Source organism: Astatotilapia calliptera, chromosome 4 (assembly GCF_900246225.1).
Source record: "Astatotilapia calliptera chromosome 4, fAstCal1.2, whole genome shotgun sequence".
Taxonomy (NCBI): Eukaryota; Metazoa; Chordata; class Actinopteri; order Cichliformes; family Cichlidae; genus Astatotilapia; species Astatotilapia calliptera.
In genome coordinates this window covers 33,286,991-33,311,042 of record NC_039305.1, presented here as the reverse complement: position 1 = coordinate 33,311,042, position 24,052 = coordinate 33,286,991, and the positions used below count along the sequence as shown (strand labels likewise).

Genomic DNA, 24,052 nt, shown 5'->3' with positions numbered 1-24,052 from the left:
TGTAGATTAGGTCGTTACCTAGGAATTCTGGAGGGAGGGGAGTGGGGGTGAGTGATTGAGGGGGTGGGGGAGTGGAGTGTTTCAGTTTGCCATCTTAGGGAGAAATCAACACATGTCCTTTGTATGTCCTTTGTTGCTGACATTTATTGATGAAAACAGTACAAAAAACCAACCATTTGTACACATATTTACAAATAATGATAAAAAGTGAGTGAGTACATTTCATTTCATTCATTCATTTATTTATTCATTTTCAGGCACAACAAATACCTATATTGAACATAAAATACACAAAACAAAAAACAAAACTTGCCTGAAAAAGGAGTGGGACGAAGAAAACTTATTAAATCCCACCCCTATACTCACTCATCAACAAAAAAAACAATAAACTTCCCGCAGCTACGCCCATCATTGCATACAGACCCATCAACAGCCCCGGGCAGATACAAGCATCTAAGCGGCAGCTCGCAACCAACAATTAGAGCCTTCATAACTGAATACAGAATATATAAATTATAAATTGCATTACCACAGGTAACAGGCAGTAATAACTACAAGTAACAGACACACATACATATATATCTACACACACAAGTACATATATGTACATACATACGCACACTTTATTTTTTATTTTTTATTTTGGAATCCATACCAGCAATGGTAAGAGGACAGACATTACAGAGCACACTAAAACCCATCATTGAGTATACTGTGACCAGACCAACTGTTTGTAGAGAAATTTAAATCTATGAATATTTTTGCATTGTTTCAATTGTAAACTCAGACTGTTCCAGATTTTCACACCACATACAGACACACAAAAGCCTTTACGGGTTGTTCGAGTTCTGGGTAATTTGAATTCTCCAAAGCCTCTCACATTATAAACCTTTTCTCGAATTTCAAATCTAGTTTGTAAACTTGCCGGTAAAAGTTTAGTAAAAGCTTTATACAAAATTATGGATGTATTGTAATTAACCAGATCCTGGAATTTAAGTAACTTTGCCTGAAGAAAGAATTTGTGAGTATGATCTAGATAACCAGCCTTGTGAATAATACGCAGTGCTCGTTTCTGTACTGTGACTAATGGATTAGTTGTATTTTTATATGTATTTCCCCACACTTCCACACAATATGTAAGATATGGAAGAACCAGGGTACAGTACAGAGTACGAAGTAAATCTTTATCAAGGAATTGTTTCACTTTGTTCAAAACTGCGAGGCTTCTGGAAATTTTGGTTTTTATGTGTCTGACGTGGGGTTTCCATGAAATTTTGTTATCAATTATAACTCCCAAAAATTTGTTTTCACTCACATTATCAATTGGTACACCTTCAATGATAATTGGTAATTCTATATTATATTTTAAATTACCAAAAAACATTGCTTTAGTTTTATTTATATTTAATGATAATTTATTTATGTCCATCCCTTTTTTTATTAATTTTAGCTCCCTGTTTACAGTCATTACAAGATCAGTATAATCATCGCTACTGAAAAATATGTTGGTGTCATCTGCGAACAGTATGAGTTTAAGTACTTGAGAAACATCAAAAATATCATTTATGTATACATTGAAAAGTTTTGGTCCCAACACTGACCCTTGGGGAACACCACATGTAATACCAAGTTTCTCTGAATGGTAATGCCCTATGCTAACATATTGTTCCCGACCTGTTAGGTAACTTTTTAACCAGTTACCAGCTTTCCCTCGAATACCATATCTTTCCAATTTATCCAGTAAAATTGAGTGATTGATTGTGTCGAAGGCCTTTTTGAGGTCAACAAAAATACCAACTGCATATTTATTTTTATCCAGTGTATCAGTAATTTCTTCTACTGCCTCAATTATCGCCATTGAAGTGGTTCTTTGCGTTCTGAAACCATACTGACCAACATTTATTATTTGATGTTTTTCAAGGAATTTTTCTAATCTTGAATTAAAAAGTTTTTCTAGAATTTTTGAGAATTGAGGCAGTAGAGAAATAGGCCTATAATTGGTAAAACTGTGTTTGTCATTACTTTTATATAGTGGTATTACTTTCGCAATTTTCATTTTTTTTGGAAAACAACCGGACTGAAATGATAAATTACAGATATATGTTAAGGGACTAGCAATATTCAGAATAACCTGTTTAACTACAGACATATTTATGTCATGATAATCCATTGAAGACTTACTTTTACATTTTAATGTGATATTTATTACTTCTTGCTCATTTGTAGCTGAGAGGAACAGTGAAAAGGGATTTGATTTTATATTACTGATATTTTCATTTTTATGACACGGGATGTCCGCTGCTAGTTCAGGGCCAACATTTATGAAGAATTTATTGAACCCATCGACAATATTACTCATGTTGTGATTTTCACCATTTGCATCAGTAAAATATTCAGGATATGATGTTCCAGAAGATCCTTGTTTAATTAAGTTGTTTAACACATCCCAAGTTCCTTTTATATTGTTTTTATTTTCATATAATCTTCTTCTATAATAAAGTTGTTTGCTCGTTCTTATAATATCAGTCAATTTATTTCTATATGCTTTATTTTATTTCAACATTTTCAGCAATCACTCACAATCCTGGCACTGCCATGGTATCTGTCGTCTGCATTTACCACATGTGTACCTGTAGCAGTGAACACATCGCACAGTGGCCTGATTTTTTTTGCATCTGTGTTTGACCTGACACGTGGCCCTTTTTCCAGGGCTCGGTGTGGAGGGTTGTGTCCGAAGCAACTGATCTTTTCTTGCCTTCTTCGCAGCTACATGAGAGTGAGCCAACTCCCTTGCAAGCTCCACCAGGAAGTCCACCCGTCTTTCCTTCGTCCCGGTGCATGCTTGATACAGCACATGTGCATTCAGTGCTGCCATGTCAATCATGTTATAAAACACGGCGACTGGCCAGTCGCCGTGTTCCTTTGCGGACAGTGTACTCCCGAACCATCTGGTCCATCACATCCACGCCACACTTTGTTTTGTTGTAAAGGGTGACAGTGTTTGGTTTCCTTTTGGTAGTGTTATCAGTCTGAACCACGCTGTGCATGCTGCTAAGAATATAGACTGTCTTCTTCCGTTTGGCCGCATACGCCGTCAGCGTGGCAGCAGAGGTTGAAAACACCTAAGAAATAAGATAAATTGTTATTTCCATAGCCCTTTTACACACAATGAAACACATAAACATAGAACCACAAAAGACCTGCAACATACCTGAGTGGTGAATTCATTGCGATCTGTCTGTCTAGTGGATTGAGGAATTTCCCTGCGAATCTTGTTGACTGTGCCGAGGATGGTGGTTTTCCGTCCAAGAAGTTTTTGCGCAAGTGAAAGCGATGTGAAAAAAATGTCCGTGGTAACATTTCTGCCCTTGTCTAGGAATGGTTCCATCAGCCTCATTACTACATTTTCAGAAAGTCTCTCCCCAGTGGGACGATTGGGGTCCTTGCCAAGATATGGGAAGACATTGCAAATGTACTTGGATTTTAGGTCGCAGGCCACCCAAAACTTGATCCCAAACTTGTCAGGTTTACTTGCAATATACTGCAGGAAACAGCACCGAGTCTTTGATGGGAAAAGCTGTTCATCAACGGTGATATGTAGACCAGGGTTGTAGCACGTGATGCAGTTGGTGACAAATGATCCCCACACACTGGAAATTGCAGCGAACTTATCAGTCTTTGCTCGATCACTGCGGGTGGACTTGTCATCAAAGCGTAGGTGTTGCATGATGTCTTGGAAGCGGTTTCGTGCCATAGTTCCAATTATCTGTGGGTTTCCCAGGTTTGCTGACCAGCAGTCATTTACCGATGGAACCCTGTAAACCCCCCGCAAGATGACAATTGCAATAAATGCCATTAGTTCAGGGAGGTCCATGAACCAATGAACATGCTCCGTTTGCTGTGCATGTTGAATAGTCCATTCTTGAATGCTATGAAGCATGTCAAGAGTGATGAAACACAGGAAGCTCTGAAGGCGACTCGAGATACTTCTCCTGGCCTTAGCCGTTGGCTCTCCATCTGCAGCGTACGGTTCTATTGGGGTGAAAGGGAGACGGGTCCCCACATGTTCTTCACGCCACACTGTGCCATCTTTCGCTGTCTCAGTCCCCAAACAAGCTCTCTTTTTCGGTGGAGAAGCAGTCTCCTCATCTGCAGTGTGAACAAATTCAAATTGTGAGCAATGGGAAGGTCAAACAAACTTACTAACTACATCCACTTACTTGTTTGAAATGAAAAAGGAAATAACATGAAATGAAACTAACCGGAAGACTGATCAGACAGCTCTGAGTCCGAATCCGGCTGAACTTCTAGGTCTTCTCCATCCGAGTCACAAGGGTCGACTTCCGTCAGGATCATTTCCAACGCCTGCTGAGTAGTGAGCCTTCTCTGCATTTTCTTTCCTTGGAGAGGAGGTCCGTACACCACAGAATTCTTCAGGGCAATGAAGGGTTAGGCTAAGTGCAGTGAGATTGTGTCATATATATACCCAGTACAAAAAACACCCAGTGCTCTGATTGGTGCACAATCATAGAGATGATTGTGCACCAATCATAGAGCACTGGGTGTGCCCCGTCACAGTACCCCGCTTAGCGGGGCACACCCAGTGCCCAGCGGGGCACACCGAAAAAGAGAGCTTGTTTGGGGACTGAGACAGCGAAAGATGGCACAGTGTGGCGTGAAGAACATGTGCACTACTGTATAGCTCTGGGTAAATAATCATTCTGTACATACGATAATTTTTAACCCTACAACTGTTTACAACTTGCATAGTTCCCATTTCTGTATAGCTGTATATCTCAGATTCTGTAAAGTTTTTTATTTCATATTCTGTATAGTTTTTCATATTTATATCCTGTTCATAGCCTGTTCATAGCTTGTACTCACTACAGCCTGTACATACTTATAGTTATAGAATATTCACAACATACTTCATACCGTGTACATTATAACATACCATAATAGACCCATTTCTGTAATATACTTACATATCTATATTATTGTTAATATATATTTGTAATATATCTATATCTAATGGTAGATATAGCTAATGGATGCAAACTGCATTTCGTTGCCTTGTACCTGTGACATGTGCAATGACAATAAAGTTGAATTCTAACTAACATTCATATTCTGATGGATGCATCAGAGAGCAACTTGGGGGTTAGTATCTTGCCCAAGGATACTTGACATGCAACCTGCGGGAGCCAGGAATCAAACCACTAACCTTCCGATCAAAAAGATGACCTGCTCTACCTCCCGAGCCACACTATAGCTGTTACACCATGGCTTCATAGTAAAAGAGTCCATGTGCTGAACCTAACAACCTGCAATCCAGACCTTTCACCATCTATAAACATTTGGAATGAATTAAAATAATAAAACAAGGGGATGGCATTCCTCTCCTAAATTATGTTTGTCTTAATAAAGAAAATGACAAAAAAGTTATATAAAATAAGGAATGTACTGTAGAATCTAACATTTTTTTTTTTTAGGACTGAGTTCAATAACCTTAGTAGGAAATTACAGATTTCCAGGCCTTTATATATTTAGGACCTTCCTGTAGTTTAATTAATTAATTTGTGTCATCTGCCTGAATCGATAAATAACGCTGGGTGTCATCTGCATAGCACTGAAAATGTACGGAGTGTTTCTAATGATAATGTCTTAGGAAAGCATACAGTGGGGCAAAAAAGTATTTAGTCAGCCACCGATTGTGCAAGTTCCCCCACTTAAAATGATGACAGAGGTCAGTAATTTGCACCAGAGATACACTTCAACTGTGAGAGACAGAATGTGAAAAAAAAATCCATGAATTCACATGGTAGGATTTGTAAAGAATTTATTGGTAAATCAGGGTGGAAAATAAGTATTTGGTCACCTCAAACAAGGAAAATCTCTGGCTCTCACAGACCTGTAACGTCTTCTGTAAGAAGCTTTTCTGTCCCCCACTCGTTACCTGTATGAATGGCACCTGTTTGAACTCATCATCTGTATAAAAGACACCTGTCCACAGCCTCAAACAGTCAGACTCCAAACTCCGCCATGGCCAAGACCAAAGAGCTTTCGAAGGACACCAGGAAAAGTATTGTAGACCTGCACCAGACTGGGAAGAGTGAATCTACAATAGGCAAGCAGCTTGGTGTGAAAAAATCAACTGTGGGAGCAATCATCAGAAAATGGAAGACATACAAGACCACTGATAATCTCCCTCGATCTGGGGCTCCACGCAAGATCTCATCCCGTGGGGTCAAAATGATCATGAGAACGGTGAGCAAAGATCCCAGAACCACACGGGGGGACCTGGTGAATGACCTGCAGAGAGCTGGGACCAAAGTAACAAAGGTCACCATCAGTAACACACTACAACGGCAGGGAATCAAATCCCGCAGTGCCAGACGTGTTCCGCTGATGAAGCCAGTGCATGTCCAGGCCCGTCTGAAGTTTGCCAGAGAGCACATGGATGATACAGCAGAGGATTGGGAGAATGTCATGTGGTCAGATGAAACCAAAGTTGAACTTTTTGGTATAAACTCAACTCGTCGTGTTTGGAGGAAGAAGAATACTGAGTTGCATCCCAAGAACACCATACCTACTGTGAAGCATGGGGGTGGAAACATCATGCTATGGGGCTGTTTTTCTGCCAAGGGGACAGGACGACTGATCCGTGTTAAGGACACAATGAATGGGGCCATGTATCGTGAGATTTTGAGCCAAAACCTCCTTCCATCAGTGAGAACTTTGAAGATGAAACCAGGCTGGGTCTTCCAACATGACAATGATCCAAAACACACCGCCCGGGCAACAAAGGAGTGGCTCCGTAAGAAGCATTTGAAAGTCCTGGAGTGGCCTAGCCAGTCTCCAGACCTCAACCCCATAGAAAATCTGTGGCGGGAGTTGAAAGTCCGTGTTGCTCGGCGACAGCCCCAAAACATCACTGCTCTCGAGAAGATCTGCATGGAGGAATGGGCCAAAATACCAGCTACTGTGTGTGCAAACCTGGTAAAGACCTATAGTAAACGTTTGACCTCTGTTATTGCCAACAAAGGTTATGTTACAAAGTATTGAGTTGTAGTTTTGTTATTGACCAAATACTTATTTTCCACCCTGATTTACGAATAAATTCTTTACAAATCCTACCATGTGGATTCATGGATTTTTTTTTTCACATTCTATCTCTCACAGTTGAAGTGTACCTCTGGTGCAAATTACTGACCTCTGTCATCATTTTAGGTGGGGGAACTTGCACAATCGGTGGCTGACTAAATACTTTTTTGCCCCACTGTATATAATGTACAAAGTACTTTCATTTACATGCACCAACAGGAATATTTTAGATGAATATGATCCAAACCACTGCAGTGCAGTTCTGTTGATGCCCATGGTGTAATCTGATCTATGTGGTCAAATTTTTCACTCACTGGTATTGAATACTGTTTAACAGAACAAGCACAGAGATGAGTGCACTGTCAGAGGCCATAAGAGTCAATAAAGTAAAGTCAATTCAATTAAAGTCAATTCAGAAAGATCAATCAGAGAGAAATAATTTAAGTAAATATCAGCAGCTATTAGAGTTGTTGTACTTAATCTGTGGCACAGATGTAAAAACAAAACAAAAACAAAACTCTAATAGTTACAATTTTTTCTGTCAAGAAATTCACAAAGTCATGTTAAAGGAATACTTAACAGAGCTCTGACTCTTTTGCAGCCTGGTGGTACTGTTGAGAAGAAACCCGGGGTTGTTCCTGTTTTCCTCAATCAGTGACAAGTAATAAAATGCTCCTGCTTTATGGACAGCCTTTGGTTAATAGGGTAACAAAGTATTTTCCAAGTCAAATGAAGACCCTCTAAATAAGAAGCTATTTCCTCTCCAGGTCACGTGTCATGTACTTTAAGATGTGCGTTTGAGAATTATACTATGAGGTCAAGTACTTGACTGAAGTGATTCGAGGATTTATTTTTCAGAGGAGCTACATAATAATTCAACACTATTAACAGGATAATCAGCTGTGGGAGTAGAGTTTAGCTCCAGTTAAGATGTATAAAGGTGTCAAAGGTGAGAATTCTGACAGTCAGTGTGACTGGTATTGATTCATTTAAACTAACATTTTGTGTAAGGCAGAATAATATGTTGATTGAGCCTAATATAATTTACAAACAGGGACTTAGAGAACAAGCCAATGTGTAAAAATCCACATTTAATTTAACCTTAGTGTATGCCACTGATATTGGCAACATTGTCTAGAAACCTTTGAATCTAAAACTGTACTTGGGAATTAATTTCCCTTGTCATGTAACTTGTTTTCTCCTGGCTTACATTTGTTTCTTGTTTTTAACAAATAGTTATGCAATTAGTGTATCTTTGCCAGTTATAGAAAAGTAGTTTTCCCTACTTTTGCTAGTTTTTAAACAGTCATATTCGATATAGTAGGATTTGTCGTGGTGGCAATCCCGAAAAAAGCTTCTCACATTGTTAATCTTATAAAAAGAAAAGCCAATTTGTGATCTTTTTGAATCTTAACCATATTATTCTGTGTTTAAAAACTGATCAAAATAAAAATAGCAAAACTGACAGTAAAAAAAGAAAATGATGGTCCAACACACAAACACACAAATCAGCTCAATTGTGCCTCCACCACCTGACTTACTGTGCACAGGTTAGAAAGAAAATATGTGATTAAGGATGCAGATCCCACTAAAGTAGTCAGCTATTCTGCGCAGAGATTACTGTGTACAGCCTGCACTTTTTCAACTGTCAAACAAACACTTGTTGCTGTTCCACTGCTCACCATCCGGATGATTTAAGAACTGAACCCCTAAAATGCAATTTGATACCTTCATTTCCAGAAGTTCATGCAGTCATTAGGATTATAAGTACGCATGCGTTTATTTAAACTCTTTACGGCAGAATAAATGCTGCGATTAACTAAGTAGAATAGAAGCATCTGCTGCTGAAGCTGGAGACCAATTTTTAAAATGCCCTAAATGGGTGGTAGATGATATTAATTATGGAGCCTCAGGTTGCATCATCATTAAAGGTACTTTGTAGTCAAGGAAAAGGAATAATTGCTAGATAGATTACTTAATAATCATAAAACAGATGACACAGCCATCTCAGCTTTGGAAGGTAATACGCAAGAAATCCTTAGTATATGCAACACTGTAATGGTTTTGAAAGTTGTACCCAACAAATTAACTCACTAACTCCATAGAAACCTTAATCATTTCCCTGCAACATGAGTACTTAAACACAATTCATACTTACTTAATACTTACTTACTCAACACTTTGTTACATTTGAGAACATTTTCCTGATGAGCTAGTCATCTTAATCAACACACATATATATATATAGGTTATTGGCACAGTGCATGGTAGCATAGTGTTCTGCCTACCTAGTAATCAGTCACTACTTTGAAAATTACAACTTTACGAGCATACATGGACTGGGAACCCATCCCAGCTACCATAGGGCAGAGGCAGGATACATCCTGTCTGTTGCAGTGCAAACACAGAGAGACAGACAACCATTTGCACTTACATTCACACCTATGAGCAATTTAGAATTACCAAATAACCTAGCCCTCCTAACTGCATGTCTTTGGACTGTGACCTGGAGAGACAGACTTGGGAATAGCATGCACACGACACACAGAACTCCCCCAGCCAAATAGTGGAGTCAAACTCAGAATAAGCTTTAAGAACAACCCGATAATAATGAATTACAGTAGTTCAGCCTAGTAATAAAGTAATAAAAACATTAACTAGTTTGTCAGCATCACTCTGAGACATGATATTTTTAATTTTAGATATACTGTGTAATTGCAAGAAAGCAGTCCCACATATTTGTTTAATATCCAAACTGAAGGATATTTCCTGGTCAAAAATTATTCCAAGATTCTTTACAGTGTTACTGCAAGCAATGCCATTCATTGTAAGTACCTCAAGCAGGTTAAGGCAGGGGCAGCCATCTGCCGTGACCGGTTGGGAGGATGACAGGATAAAGACACGCTGTGGAAGCGAGCCAAAGATGAATAAGAACTAATAATTTACACACACAGTGAGTGAAAAGGAATGACTGAAGAAGAAACACCCAGTGCATCATGGGAATCCCCTAGCAGCCTACACCTATTGCAGCATAACTAAGGGAGGATTCAGGGTCACCAGCCCTAACTATATGCTTTAGCAAAGAGGAAAGTTTGAAGCCTAATCTTAAAATGTTTTTTAAGATTAGGAACCAGCTTCTGTGGAACCAGCTTCCAGTGTCTCCTGAATCCAAACTGGAAGCTGGTTCCACAGAAGAGGGGCCTGAAAACTGAAGGCTCTGCCTCCCATTCTACTTTTAAATACTCTAGGAACAACAAGTAGGCCTGCAGAGCGAGAGCGAAGTGCTCTAATAGGGTGATATGGTACTACAAGGTCATTAAGATAAGATGGGGCCTGATTATTTAAGACCTTGTATGTGAGGACCAACCCATCACTAGTCAGCGATCATGCTCCTGTATCTTTAAAACTAATACACAAGAATAATACTACACCAAGTAAAAACTGGAGATTTAATTGATTGATTGATTGATTGATTGATTGATTGATTGATTGATTGATTGATTGATTGATCATACTTTATTCATCCCGAGGGAAATTGGGTTAAGGCTGCCAGCCGTGCCAGCGCCATCTTACCCTTCCGACCATAGATACATTACACAAACATCACATGGGGAAGACAGGTAAGAGGTATAACAATGGAAAATACACAACATGAGGAAAGAAGAGGAGAAAAAAGAACTCCCCCCAGACTGAGCTCCGACAGGGAGATCAGTTTGAGAACAGAAAAAAACACCTCAGCGCATACAAAAAGCACATGACTATCAATACACCATACAAGACAACCCATATGGAAAAGATATATATAAATCTTATAAAGTTTTTATCTGTCTTGTATGAAACTTGTATGAAAAGCATACAAGAGTGAAAACACATATAAGATCCCTTGAAAAATTATATAATGAAACTAGAATTAAATGAGATAATTGATAAAAAAAAACAAAATTCTTAGTACAAAGACTATGCCTACAAAATTATGAACATGGTAATAAATCCGGTCAATTTCTAGCAAACCAGCTAAAAATAAATAAAGAAAAAACAACTATATGTGCTGTTCAAGATTCATCTGGGAACACAATATATGACTAGAAAAAATAAACAACATTTTCAGGGATTTCTATAAAACGTTGTATTCACCACAAATAAACCCATCTAAAAAGGAAATTGATCAGTTTTTGGACAACATAACTCTTCCAAAATTATTGGACACTCAAGCAATGGCACTGGATTCACCACTGACACCAGGTGAACTCCAGGAAGCCCTGATAAGTATGCACAATAATAAGGCTCCAGGTCCAGACAGCTTTCCTGCAGAATTCTACAAAGAATTCTGGACGATTCTAGCACCAGTTTTCTACAGAACGTTGTTGGAAATTAAAGAAAAGGGCAGACTTCCATCAAATATGAGTTCCGCAAACATTAATCTCCTGCTAAAACCAGGCAAAGACCCTGTATATCCCTCAAGCTATCGTCCAATATCCCTTATAAATGTAGACCTTAAAATAATCTGCAAAGCTCTCTCAAAGAGACTGGAGAAAATAACCCCTCTTAATTCATCCTGACCAAACTGGTTTCATAAAAGGTAGGCACTCATCAACAAATACACGTAGATTACTTAATTTGATAGACTACTCATACAGTAAAAACCTAGAAACTACAATATTCTCTTTAGACGCAGAAAAAGCATTTGACAGAGTTAACTGGAAATTTCTATTTGCAACTTTACACAAATTTGGTTTTGGATCCTCTTTCATAAACTGGTTAAAAATATTATATAATTCCCCAACAGCTTGTGTTAGAACAAATGACCAGACATCCTCCAGCTTCTGTCTCTTGAGGGGCACCAGGCAGGGATGCCCACTCTCCCCTTCACTGTTTGCAATTTTTATTGAACCACTAGCAGCAGCAATTAGACAGAATTCAGTAATTAAGGGCATAAAATGCAAGAACGTGGAACATAAAATCAGCCTTTATGCGGATGATGTGTTGCTTTTTCCCCAAAATTCACAAACCAATATCTCTGGGGTGATTGAATTGATAAACTCTTTTGCAAGAATATCAGATTACTCAATTAACTGGTCAAAATCTACAGTCCTACCGATTAATTGCTCCTTCCATAATTCCTCTTCTACACCACTGCAATCAGGAAATATAAAATATTTAGGTATTAATGTTTCTCCCAAGCTTGCAGATCTAACTAAATTAAACCATATCCCACTTTTAAAGAAGGTGTAGAAGATGATCTGGCTAGATGGAAATGTCTACCCACATCACTCATGGGAAGGGTTGCCGCTATAAAAATGATGGTCTTACCAAAAATAAATTATTTATTCTCAATGATCCCAACTAAACCGCCACAAGATTGGTTCAGATCTCTAGATTCATGTATGTCCAAATTCCTTTGGAAAAATAAACCCCCACGTATAAGCTTAAAAACACTACAAAAGACCAAGGATAAAGGAGGATTAGAACTGCCTAACTTTCAGCACTACTTCTTAGCCAACAGGCTTCAGTTTATCTCAGGATGGCTAAAACATACCCTCTTAGATGAACCTTGGCTAGATGTAGAACAAGCACTCTGCAATAATCTAGAGATCTCAGACCTACCATTTATCAGCTCAAACATCCAACGACATGAATGCTTTAAAAGCATCAACATCAGCGCTTCTCTGACAGCATGGTGGGAGTTTCTAAAATTGACGGCGTCTTCATTAATCCCATGCAAACGTACACCTATCTGGAACAACCCTGACATATTACAAAACAATAATATGATAAACTTTCCAGATTGGAGTGGTAAAGAATCAAATATTTAGAACATATACTAGAAGGAACAGAATTTATTTCATTTGACAGACTAGTTACACAATATGGGATCAACAAGAAAAGATTTTTAGAATATCAACAAATTAAATCCATAGTAAAAAAGAAATTTAAACCGGGTCAAGTTGAACTACAAACACCACCAAGTGTGGGTCAATTTCTTACTCTTAAAACCCCCAAATTACTATCCAAAATATACAGAATGCTTTCTAAAACAGATGAATCAACATCACTTCCTATTGCAAAATGGGAAGCGGATTTATCAGTTAACTTAGACCAAAACTTCTGGTCTCAGATTTGCTTAAAAACCTTTCATCTAATTAGAAATCCCAGTCTTCAATTAATTCAATACAAAATATTACATAGAGTGCACTATACAGGTCATCGGATGTTCAAGATGGGCTTTAGGTCTACCAACAACTGCTCACACTGCCAAACCAATTCACCGGACAATTATATCCACGCTCTTTGGTTCTGTCCACCAGTTCAGGAGTTTTGGCGCGAGATATGGTAAATGGTAAATGGCCTGCATTTGTATAGCGCTTTTCTAGTCCCTAAGGACCCCAAAGTGCTTCACACTACATTCAGTCATTCACCCATTCACACACACATTCACACACTGGTGATGGCAGCTACATTGTAGCCACAGCTGCCCTGGGGCGCACTGACAGATATGTCAAGATATGTGAAGACTTATCAAAGTGTCTGAAATGTAACATTCCAACTTCCCCCTTAGTGTGTTTGTTGGGCAGCTTAGATAATGTCACTACAGAAAAGAATATCGCCCATATGGTTTTCACTGCCCTATGCATAGCCAAGAAAACAGTCCTCATGAACTGGAAAAATAAAAACAATCTTAATTCTAACCAATATAGAAATTATCTATTAGATTACATTAGTCTTGATACAGCCTCTGCCACCACATCAGATCATCCATCACCTAGTGGGGGTGGGGGGTCATAGTTTGGTCCCACCTTTGCTGTTGTGATTGGTGTGGGGGTAGGGACAGGCTTGGGGCGTTGGGGGATTCCCCGGAGGCATCTTCCTTGGAGGACTCAACCCGGGGTAGCGGTCACGGCCTGTTAAGGGCTCTGTTGGCTCTTAGGTGACGGTTTCCTCGAGGCTGCGTGCAGCGGGGCTAGGGGAGGGTCTGTGCTGATGGACGTGGGTTACTGACCTGGTAGCCTTGCTGCCCCTGGGTGGATCGGGGGGGGGGGGGGGGGGGGGGTGGGGTTCTGGGGGTGCACCGTCTCTGGGCTGGGGCCCTGGCTGAGCCTTGGGGGCTTGGGTCTTGGTTGGTGTGTCGCCGGGGTCGTGGGCAGGTGGGTGTATGGAGGCCCAGCCCTGGCGCAGGGTGCCGCCAGTGCATCGAGCCACCTGGGGGGCTCTTCAACTGTTACATCTTGCAGGAGGTCTCCTCTCTCCAGGAACTCACTCTGCAGGTGGGGGAGATATAAGAGAGGTGGAGAAAGAACTCAGCCTGGGTGTCTATTGTCTTGTGTTGTCTGGGAGATGAGTGGATGACGGGGTGGGTGCAGTTTTCTCTGTGGTGGGGTCTGGTGGGCTGTCCCGGAATCTGTGGGGCCCGGCGGGGCTGCTGAACTGGGCCCCGGTCTGGATGGGCCTGGGCCCCCTTTCCCTGGTGGGTTGCAGGATATGGGGGTGCCTACTGGGGTCAGCGGGGGAGCTGGCCCCAGGGAGGGGCCACTTGCCCCTGCCTTCCTTCCCTCCCCATTACATTGAGGGCTATCAGGAGGGACCATGCGCTTACCTGCTGCTCTCTGGCAGGTAGCTCCATGCCCTCCTGGGTTTTAAATGCACCTTAGAATACACATGCATCAACACTACAATGAGCGGGTGGAGGGAGGTTTGGAGTCTTCACACACCCCCATTCTCTGTTGCCTGTTGGGGTGGGGGGCTGGGAGGAGGAGTTGGCTGTCCGACTGCGGTCTGGAATGTGGGGCCTCCCTGCTGCTGTGGAGTCGGGGCGGTCTGCCTCTCCCCACTGCAGGGAAAAGGGTAACACCACCTGGGTCTGGGTGCAGTTCCCCCTCCAGGGGCGGGGGCACCTAGACCCGGTTCGTAGAGTACGCTTGGGGAGTGTGATCGTGTGTACAGTGTCTCTTTATGTCTGTCTCCACGTTGGGTGAGTGTGGAGTAAGTGCATATGAGAGCATGAGGGTGGGAATGGATGTTTGTATCTGTGTGTGCCTGTATGTCTGTGTCTGTATGTCAGGTCGAGTATCAGACGCCACCTCTTTAGGGACATCTCAGGCCCTCCAAGGTATGGAGGCCTATCCACCCCCACCACTCCCCCTGCCGGTGGCAGACACCCACCCTGCATTGGTGGTTCTTTGTGTCTGGGGATGGGCGTCCAGGTACCCACCGGCTCACTCCTGGTGGCTGCTTGTCGGGGCCTGGAGCCTGGGGTTCACTTGGGCCAATTCGGGGGTGGGGTGCCCTCGGCCTCTCGGCCTGGGGCTCGGTCACTCTGGCACAGTTGGCTGCCGGCGGAGCTCACGGGCGCGTCACTGCAACTCCCCCTGGCTTCTGCTCCGCGGCTGCTGAGTGAGCCCTCATCTGGGACTCTCCTCAGCTCTTTCTGGGACAGTGGCGCGGCTGCCCCTCTGTTGGTCTTCCTTGGTCTCTTGTGTTCTGGGGGCCTCTGGATGTCTGGAGTCTTGATCTCCTCCATACCTGCTTCATGCCCTGGAGGACGGGGCTGTGGCCCCCCCACACTCCCTAGCAGATCATTACATGAAGGAACCTTTTAAAAACAAGCGTGTCCATGCTCACAGGTGTACACACGGGTGATCACACCCACAAACTACACCCTTTTTGGCTCCTACCTCAAAGCACACTGTGTTCTGTCGATCTTACGTGCTGCACAATAATGTTTAATATTTAGTATTGACTGTTATATTCACATAGATCATCGCAATGATGTTGTTTATTGTATTGCTCTCTTTTTTTGCTTGTTTTCTCTTTTTTCTTTCTCAACAGGTGATCCAGGTGATTGATAGATGTATTTTTTGTCTGTTTGTTTTGTTGGTTTTTGTTTTTTGCCCTTTATCATTGTTTTTTCTTCCCCTCGTTCTTTCTACCTTTTCTTTTCTGCAGTCAAGTCTGTCCCATGTTTAGCTGGTGAAAATAAAATAAAATAGACAATAAAAGAAAAGGTGAATCAATTGGACCAATACGGCAAGGCTGGGATGGTCCGTTTGGTAAAGTAAATCTGTTGGGCATCTTTCTTCGCCTTTTGGCAATAATTCTGATGCAAAAGAACCAAACGGGACAGGCGAAGAAAAACAAACAAACAAACCCCCCCCCCCCCCCCCCCCCCCAACAAAATATCATCATTACCTTTCCCTTAAAGAGATATTTTGAACTTCTAGTGTTCTCCTTTATAAATGCTAACATTTTTGAAAAAGCAATGTAGAATTGAAAATCCTGTGTTATAACTGTGTTCCACTTTTAACACAAATACTTTGTCAGCTTCACACACAGAAGCACAGAGAACATGCTAGTGAGGTCAGTCAGCAAGTTGGCCCAAGGAAAGAATACTTGTGCATGATATACATTTACGTAGACTTAAGTAATAGAAGTTTGTCAAAAAGTTAATCTCTTTTGATTAGGCAGACCATTCCAAAGGTTAGGTGCCATAAAGCAGTAAAGACACCCGTCTGATCTAGTGAGCCGGTTGTTGTCCAAGGATATCAAGTTTTGTGTAAATTCAAATGAATGATTTACATCTGTTAACAGGTATCTGCAAGAATTCAGCTGGGATGAAACAAAGACATATACATTATTGTAAAACAATAATTTCATCCTTGAATTACAGAAACAGGAGGATGTGAGCTTTTGAATCATGAGATGTAGTTAGTGAGTCTCCTGAATCCCAAATGACTGTATGTTGGTGGAGGTGTGTTTGAAACATGCAGAGGGCAGGATGGGCTGGTTTACATGTGCCATGAACATGCCATGTTCAGTGTTCAAGAAAAGGAAAGGGGGAAAAACACTCAATTGAATTAGTGTGATTTTAAAACCCAAATGAAAGCACACCAAATGACTTTAACAACAAAGATTTGGGTGGCATGCTGAAAGAAAGCAGATATGAACTAGTGTATAAGTTCAATTACCTGTAGTGTTATTTTAAACATTTTCTAGATTATGTGAAAAGTGGTCAAAGGCAACAGGCAGTGCTCCTGAATGAAGCGACAGAGGAGAACCACAATCCAAAGTAACTGCAAGTATTTATTTCTGATTTTCATGGAATTTGCTGGGGCTGCAAAGTAGCCTAAAACGAATTAAATTATTAGATATGTACTTTAAACTTTCATGCATGCAGTGGAGAAATAAAAGTACATTTACAACCTGCAGCTAAGTTTTCTATTTAGCTAGCTTGTGTCTACATTTGACATTTTACTTCACATGTCATATGTGAATAGAATTTTCAAAGCACCACAATGTCAAACTGAGCTTGAAATGGCCAGCTGTCTACAAACAGCACAGGTGTGATGATGCGTGAATTTTTAAAAAATGTAGCAGACTTTTATTTCTTCCCCTGACTGTCAGATGACTGAAGCAGAGCAAAACAGAGCGAAATGAAGATAAAACACAAAGTTTCTTAATACTTACCATGATGCATTATCTTGCACCATGAAGATTTATTTCATATTGAAGACAGATGAATCACAGGAAATGGAAAACAAGCTGTTATCTGCAGCTGCTTACAATAACCTGTGCATGTCAGTGTGCTGCTATTTCACCATTTTCATTATCATTAAAGCTGCAGTAATTGTTTTTTTGTTTGTTTGTTTACTTGTGATCTGTCCAGTGGTATTTGATACTGAATCATGTGAATCAAATCCTGCATTCAATTCCATTTATGAAAAAGAAGATGAACCAATATATTATATGATGTTACCAGACACAAAAAAGAGCCACAAAATGCAGATCAATAAAGACCGAAAGCTGCTGTTATTAAAGGAAGCAAACAGAAAGCACAAACAAAAAAGAAAATCAAATGATTTTGATCAGAAAGTGTTACCTGTTGGGCTATCTACTCCACTGAATGCTGAGTCTCCACCTCCCCCCACTGTGGCCTTAACAGGTACAGAGCCAGTGCCGGTTGTAGTACTGTTTGTGTACTTCTTGTTGCCACTATACTCAGTGCTGCTCTCGTCGTCCTGCACTGTGGTAGCTCCCGATTGGATGCCAGAGTCTGTGGCATAGTAAGTCTGCTGCCACTCTGCCACCTTCACCACGCTGTCTGCCTCACTCACTGCAGAAAACAACACACATCTACTGCAACCAGTAATATCTACTGCAACTATTTTAAAGTGGTACATTGGTTGCACACCTGCAGCTAATGAAAGTCTGGACCTAGCGGTTAACCTCAGTGCAAGCCTTTCCTTATAGTAATTTCTCACAGACTTAACACAATAAAACAAAAAATGTTTTATAGAGTTTTTTGTTTTTGTTGTCATTGTTTATGATGCACACAGGTCTGACTTTCAAGGGTTTTTAGAAGCTGGTATAGCTAATGTTACCTACTTTACTCCAACATTTTTCTCATGCCATTACCAGCACATGCAACTTTTTGTACCACAATCCGCATTTTTACTCAACAAGGAAGTTTGCTTTTAGGACTTTCTGAAAAGTTGAAAAAGTAAACAGTTTTAAGAATGCAAAGTATACAACCAGACGAATCGGTAGTTAAATGGCTTAAACAATCGTCTAGCAAAACTTTCCTCTGTATAACTAGTTAGTATGTTTTTCAAACATTGCTTCAGAAAAAAAAGTCTTGTTTCTGACAGAATAACCCAGTCGCTGCATTCTTCCATTTCTATTGGGCACAGCTTGAGCTTGTGGGCTGCTGGCCATAGAGCCTGGGTGAGGTCAAGCTGCACTAAGACTCTTCAGTGAGTAGCCTCACACAGCTCACTGAATGGTCTAACTGCATGTAGTGCTGCTAATTCTACCATTTTTGGAATAGTACTATTACTAAACTACTACCAATTCTTCAAATCTTTCTGTGACAAGTACAACCTTTTATTGGTAGCATTACCTTTAACCCTCTCAAGCTCAAATTAAACTTTTTGTTGCTAATGCACAACCAAGTCCTGCAGTGGTACTTCTGAGTAAAAAAAACTCATAAAATATGTATGTGGGGTAATCAGGTTGTTAGTTTTTAACTGTTGCAAATCGGCAACGCCTGCCTTGAGAGGGTTAAAGATGGTACTGGTGTTATTGCTAGAGTATATACTACTTCTAATGCAATTACCACATCTCATTATAACTTCTACGTTTCCTGCTAGGATTAAACACTGAACTTCATACTAAATGCTACCACTCAGTACTACCACTAGTGTTCCTTCTACTACTGCTACTTATTCAGCAACTAATGCCAGTGCTGCTACTTCCTCTGCTGTTGAAAATACTGCTATTTGCACTAAACTACTAAAATGATTCTGGTATTGCTACCACTACAGCTACCATTAATGCTTGTTTTGTAAGTACTGTAACTGTGATTTTTGCTGCTGGTAGTCCTAATAATTCCACGTTTTTTACTAAAGAAGTGGCATTCCTTTATAGATAAATGAATGACAAAAGCAGCAATATACTGCTTGTACTATTACAAGACTACTACTACTAATCACTGCTACTATGAATATACCTACCTGTACCTGTATACCAGCTAGTCCTAATAATAAGTGCAGTGCTCATATTGCTACTTGTAGTGCACCTATTTTTTACTATATCAACTACTACGACTAGTGCTGCTTCTGTTAATTATCCCTGTTGCTTGTATCAGATACTACTCCTATTTCAACTCATGTTGCTACTGCTTTTACTTTTTTCTTCTAATGATGCAGATACTTCTTCCAAGAACCACCTGTTTTCCTCCCACAGCTATTACTACCGCAATGAACTTAGGCCAGAGCTGGGTGCTATGGTGACAGAATACTTACTTTGCATGGACATCATCTCCATCCACTGGTACTGCTGCTTTCACTGACCTCTCACCTGCAGGAGAATACAGGAATCATTAGGTCTGAAAAAAGATTCAAGATTAATCCTCTAGTCCGACTAGCCTGGGAAATCGCAAGTGACCCCTTGTACCCCACCCACTACCAGCCCTCTGGTCAGCGCCTCACATCAATCAGGTCCTACACTTCAGTCTCACAAACAGCTTATTCCCCTGGGCCATTCGGACAGTAAACAAACATCCACCAACCTCCCCACATCCCACCCATTCACACCCAACCAACTTATCGAGCCACAGTCTGAGTCCAAGCACTTTACAACTTCTTCTCTATTGTGTGCCTTTCTATTGTTGTTGCATATATTTCTCTTGTTTTGTATATATTCCGCGTGATTCTATGTATTTCTCCTCTTTGCCATTCATTCCTGTTGTGTCCTATTTATAGTTTATTCTGGCAGAGTTGGTGTGAGGAACCTACAATTTTGTTGTGCATGTACAGTAACAATGATCATATGGGTTACAGCATAACTCTGAAGATGATGATGGCCCAGATTTATAAGGGGCATATCCAGTCTCAGAGGCATCTTCACACAGACTGCACCTGGGGTCTTTCCTGGTGTGATAGACCCCAACCTCGATGGATCTTGTGCTCAGAGCTTGCTCCTGTGCTACCATGATTAGTGCCTCTGTGCTGTCTTTCGGTTCAGCTGCGTACAGCCACTGGTAGGATTTCTGGGTATCAGCCACGTCCTCTATCTGCCGGTGGTACATATCATGTAGGGGCCTGTCCTTGCATGATGGTTCCTCCTCTTGCTCCACCTTCTTCAGTCTCTACTTCATTAGATAATCACTAAGCACTTTCGGTCGACTGTGGCCATATTTCTGATGTACCCATGGATGTTTGTTGTCCCATCCTGGACAGTGGTTCTGACACTCACTAGTCCTTGGCCTCGTACCTTTCGCTTAGTGTACAGTTTCAGGGTCCTCGATTTGGGGTTGATCCCTCTATGCATGGTGATGACCTTCCTTGGCTTGATGCCAATGGCTTCAATCTCCTCCTTATCCCAGTTTATTATCCCAGCAGCATACATGATTGTGTTCAAGTGGATTCTAAGCAAATGGGAACCAATGTACTTGTATTATGTATGTACCAATGTATTTGTAGGTAATTGCAGCCATCCTCAGTGTCTGCAATGTTGCATTCTGCTAGCGCGATCCCCTCAGTTCTGACAGTCTTCCCTCTCTTTGTTACCACCCAACTACATTTCTACTACTACAGCTTGATGTCATCCAAGTAGAGGAGGTGGCTGATAATTGTGTCATTCCGTAATCTGTATCCATAGTCAGTCATGTCAGTGATCTCACTGTGGGGGGTTTCAGGCCTATGCAGACCAGCAGTGGGGACAGGGTAACTCCTTAGTAGATCCCGCACTTAAAAGTGACTTGTGCAATTGGCTTGAAGTTGGCCTCTATTGTTGTTCACTAATTCCCCATTGAGTTCCTAATGAGTTCCTTGTATGGTTCTAGGCATTCCAGGATCCATGTGTGGGGCATTGAGTCATAGGCTGTCTTGTAGTCAATTGTAGGGATTATGCATAATGCTGCATTTACATTTTTAGTAGACCTTCAGATGGTACTTGATGCAGTCTTGGTAATTGGCCACAGAGGGTCCAGGTTTCCATCTTCACCATGATCCTATCTTTCAAGTCAGCCGCTACTAGTTGCTTCACCATCAGTCTGGGTGTTGGGTATCAAACATTCCATAGGTCCACAACTTTCCTTTCATGTAACCCCTTCTGCTGGGATATTTGCACTGTACCAATCCATTAGCGCCTTGTTTTCATCTCTTGCCCACTTATGCCTGCTTGTTCCGGTAACTGACTTCTCATCAGTGTGTCCTCAACACCAGATGCAGACCTTCTTAAGCCGAGCAACATCCGAGCTTATATGACCTCCTGTCTGAGGTAGGCTTGGTTGGCATTGGGGGGGGGGGGGGGGGGGGGGGGGACTAGCCTTAGGACCTTTACTGGATACAGATGCCCTAGTCAAGAGTCAATCTCCCGACGATACGGTCTCAGAGACTCCAGCAGTAACACACACACACACACACACACACACACACACACACACACACACGACCAATCAAAAGTTTGGACACACCTTCACATTTAATGTTTTTTCTTTATTTTCATAAATTCTCACTGAAGGCATCAAAACTATGAATGAACAGTATGCAGTAAAAGAAAAAAGTGTGAAGTAAAAATGTTATTAATGTTTCACAATGTTAGCTCAAAATACGGAGAGTGTCCTCAGTGGCCAGAAGAGAGAAGGATGCCACACCGAGGATGTGGACAAGTGGGTGAAGAGTTTGTCTCACAAACAGCTTACCAAAACAGAGAAAAACATCCTTGCAAAAGGATAGAATTTTGCTGTGACACTGAGGCAAATCCCTCTAGTGGAACTGATCACAGCCACCGAAACTGCAATTCGATACAACAACATTGCAGACGTGGAAGCAGAGCAACTATGGATGAAAGTTTCAGCCTGTCTCAGCAATGCAAAGCCCCCAGCGTCCAACATCAGCATGGAGAAGAGGAAGGCAATCCCATCAGTTAGTCATGACAACAACATCATTATCCTTCCAGCAGGCAAGGGTAGGTGCTCTGTGTCGCTAAACCAAAAAGGCTATGATGAAAAAATTTTGTCACTGCTCAGTGACAAAAATACTTATGAGCCCCTGAAACGAGACCCAGGAAGTGGTTACAGGAAGATGGTGATAGACTGTCTGAAGCAGTTAGAACAAGACAAGGCTATTGACCGTACCTCATACCACAGGCTATACCCAGCGGAATCTATACCAAGTCTGTATGGTTTACCAAAGAACATAAACAGAGTGCACCTTTAAGACCAATTGTCTGTATGATCAACTCACCGCATCCAGAACACCTTGGATTGTGTTGAGAAGGTGAGCGATGTCATTATGGAGGCAGATGAAACCATGGTCTTGTACGATGTTACATCTGTCTTCACTCATGTTCCAGTCACTGAAGTGTTGGAGGTAGTTTGTAAGAGATTACAGGATGACCCCAACCTCAGCAACAAGACCACTATCAGCACCGACCAAGTGTGTTTGAACTGTGTCTTAATTCCACCTATTTCACATACAAGGGTCAGTCCTACAGGGAGAAACATGGGAGTGGGTTCCCCAGTTTCACCCATTGTGGCCAATTTGTACATGGAAGAAGTGGAAAAGAGGGCTTTGTTATCCTATCCTGGAACACCACCTAGTCATTGGTTCAGATATGTGTATGACACCTGCGTGAAAATTTAATCTCAGGACCTACCACAATTCACGGGTCACATTAACTCGGTGGACCAACACATCAAATTCACAAGGGAGGATATGAAAAGTGGCAGGTTAGCCTTCTTAGACTATGAGATTTCCATCAGTAATGGGGGACATCTAAAAGCTGATGTGTACCGTAAACCTACACATACAGATCAGTATTTAAGGTTTGACTCTCATCATCCACTGGATGGTGGTTTGATCCCCCTCTGCTCCGGTCTGCAGGCTAAATATCTTTGGTCAAGATATTAAACCTACAACTTGCTCTAACCTTTTTCAGTGCTGTGAGTGAATGTTAGTTAGATCTGTACATAGAAAGAGACTACAAATCTATTTAATTCAACAAATGAACAGCCTTAAAGTAAATTAAAAAATCCACACAAAGGGAGGTGTTTGGAAAAAAATACGGAACTTTTACATTATTCCTACATGAAGGGTAGGAATAATAGAGTGGCTACATCTGAGTGACGTCTTGACAGCTTAAATGGCACAATGTTCTGTTTCAGTAATGGCCATTTAACGTGTGGGTGTGTGCAACAGTAGATGTGTTCTCTGCATGTGGATGTGGCACGGTACATGAGTTTTATGCATGTGAATGTGTGAGGAGAAATGTTTCCTGTTAAAACAAATGTGGGTTTTTTGATGTGCTGAAAAGCTTTTTGAGAAAAGATGGAATGAAAAAAAAAAATCATCACACACTCCCTCTCCATTTTACTGTACTCTTCAAATGAGACTGGACACTAGACACCTTTTTCAGCACCACATGGCAGTTTGGATTAAAATGAGACCCCTAA

The 24,052-nt window shown here is 41.2% G+C and overlaps 1 protein-coding gene across 3 annotated transcripts in view; it reads right to left on the bottom strand.

Annotated features, from left to right (window-relative positions):
- Positions 1-24,052, bottom strand: part of LOC113021483 (junction plakoglobin-like) — a 115,251-nt gene that overhangs the window by 52,142 nt on the left and 39,057 nt on the right. For all 3 annotated transcript variants that reach the window (XM_026166226.1, XM_026166225.1, XM_026166224.1), the window contains 2 exons: positions 19,899-19,953; positions 17,975-18,208 (listed from right to left, as the gene is read on the bottom strand). In XM_026166226.1, the coding sequence (XP_026022011.1) occupies positions 17,975-18,208; positions 19,899-19,920 (256 nt within the window). In that variant the 5' untranslated portion in view covers positions 19,921-19,953. The remainder of the gene's footprint in view (positions 1-17,974; positions 18,209-19,898; positions 19,954-24,052) is intronic.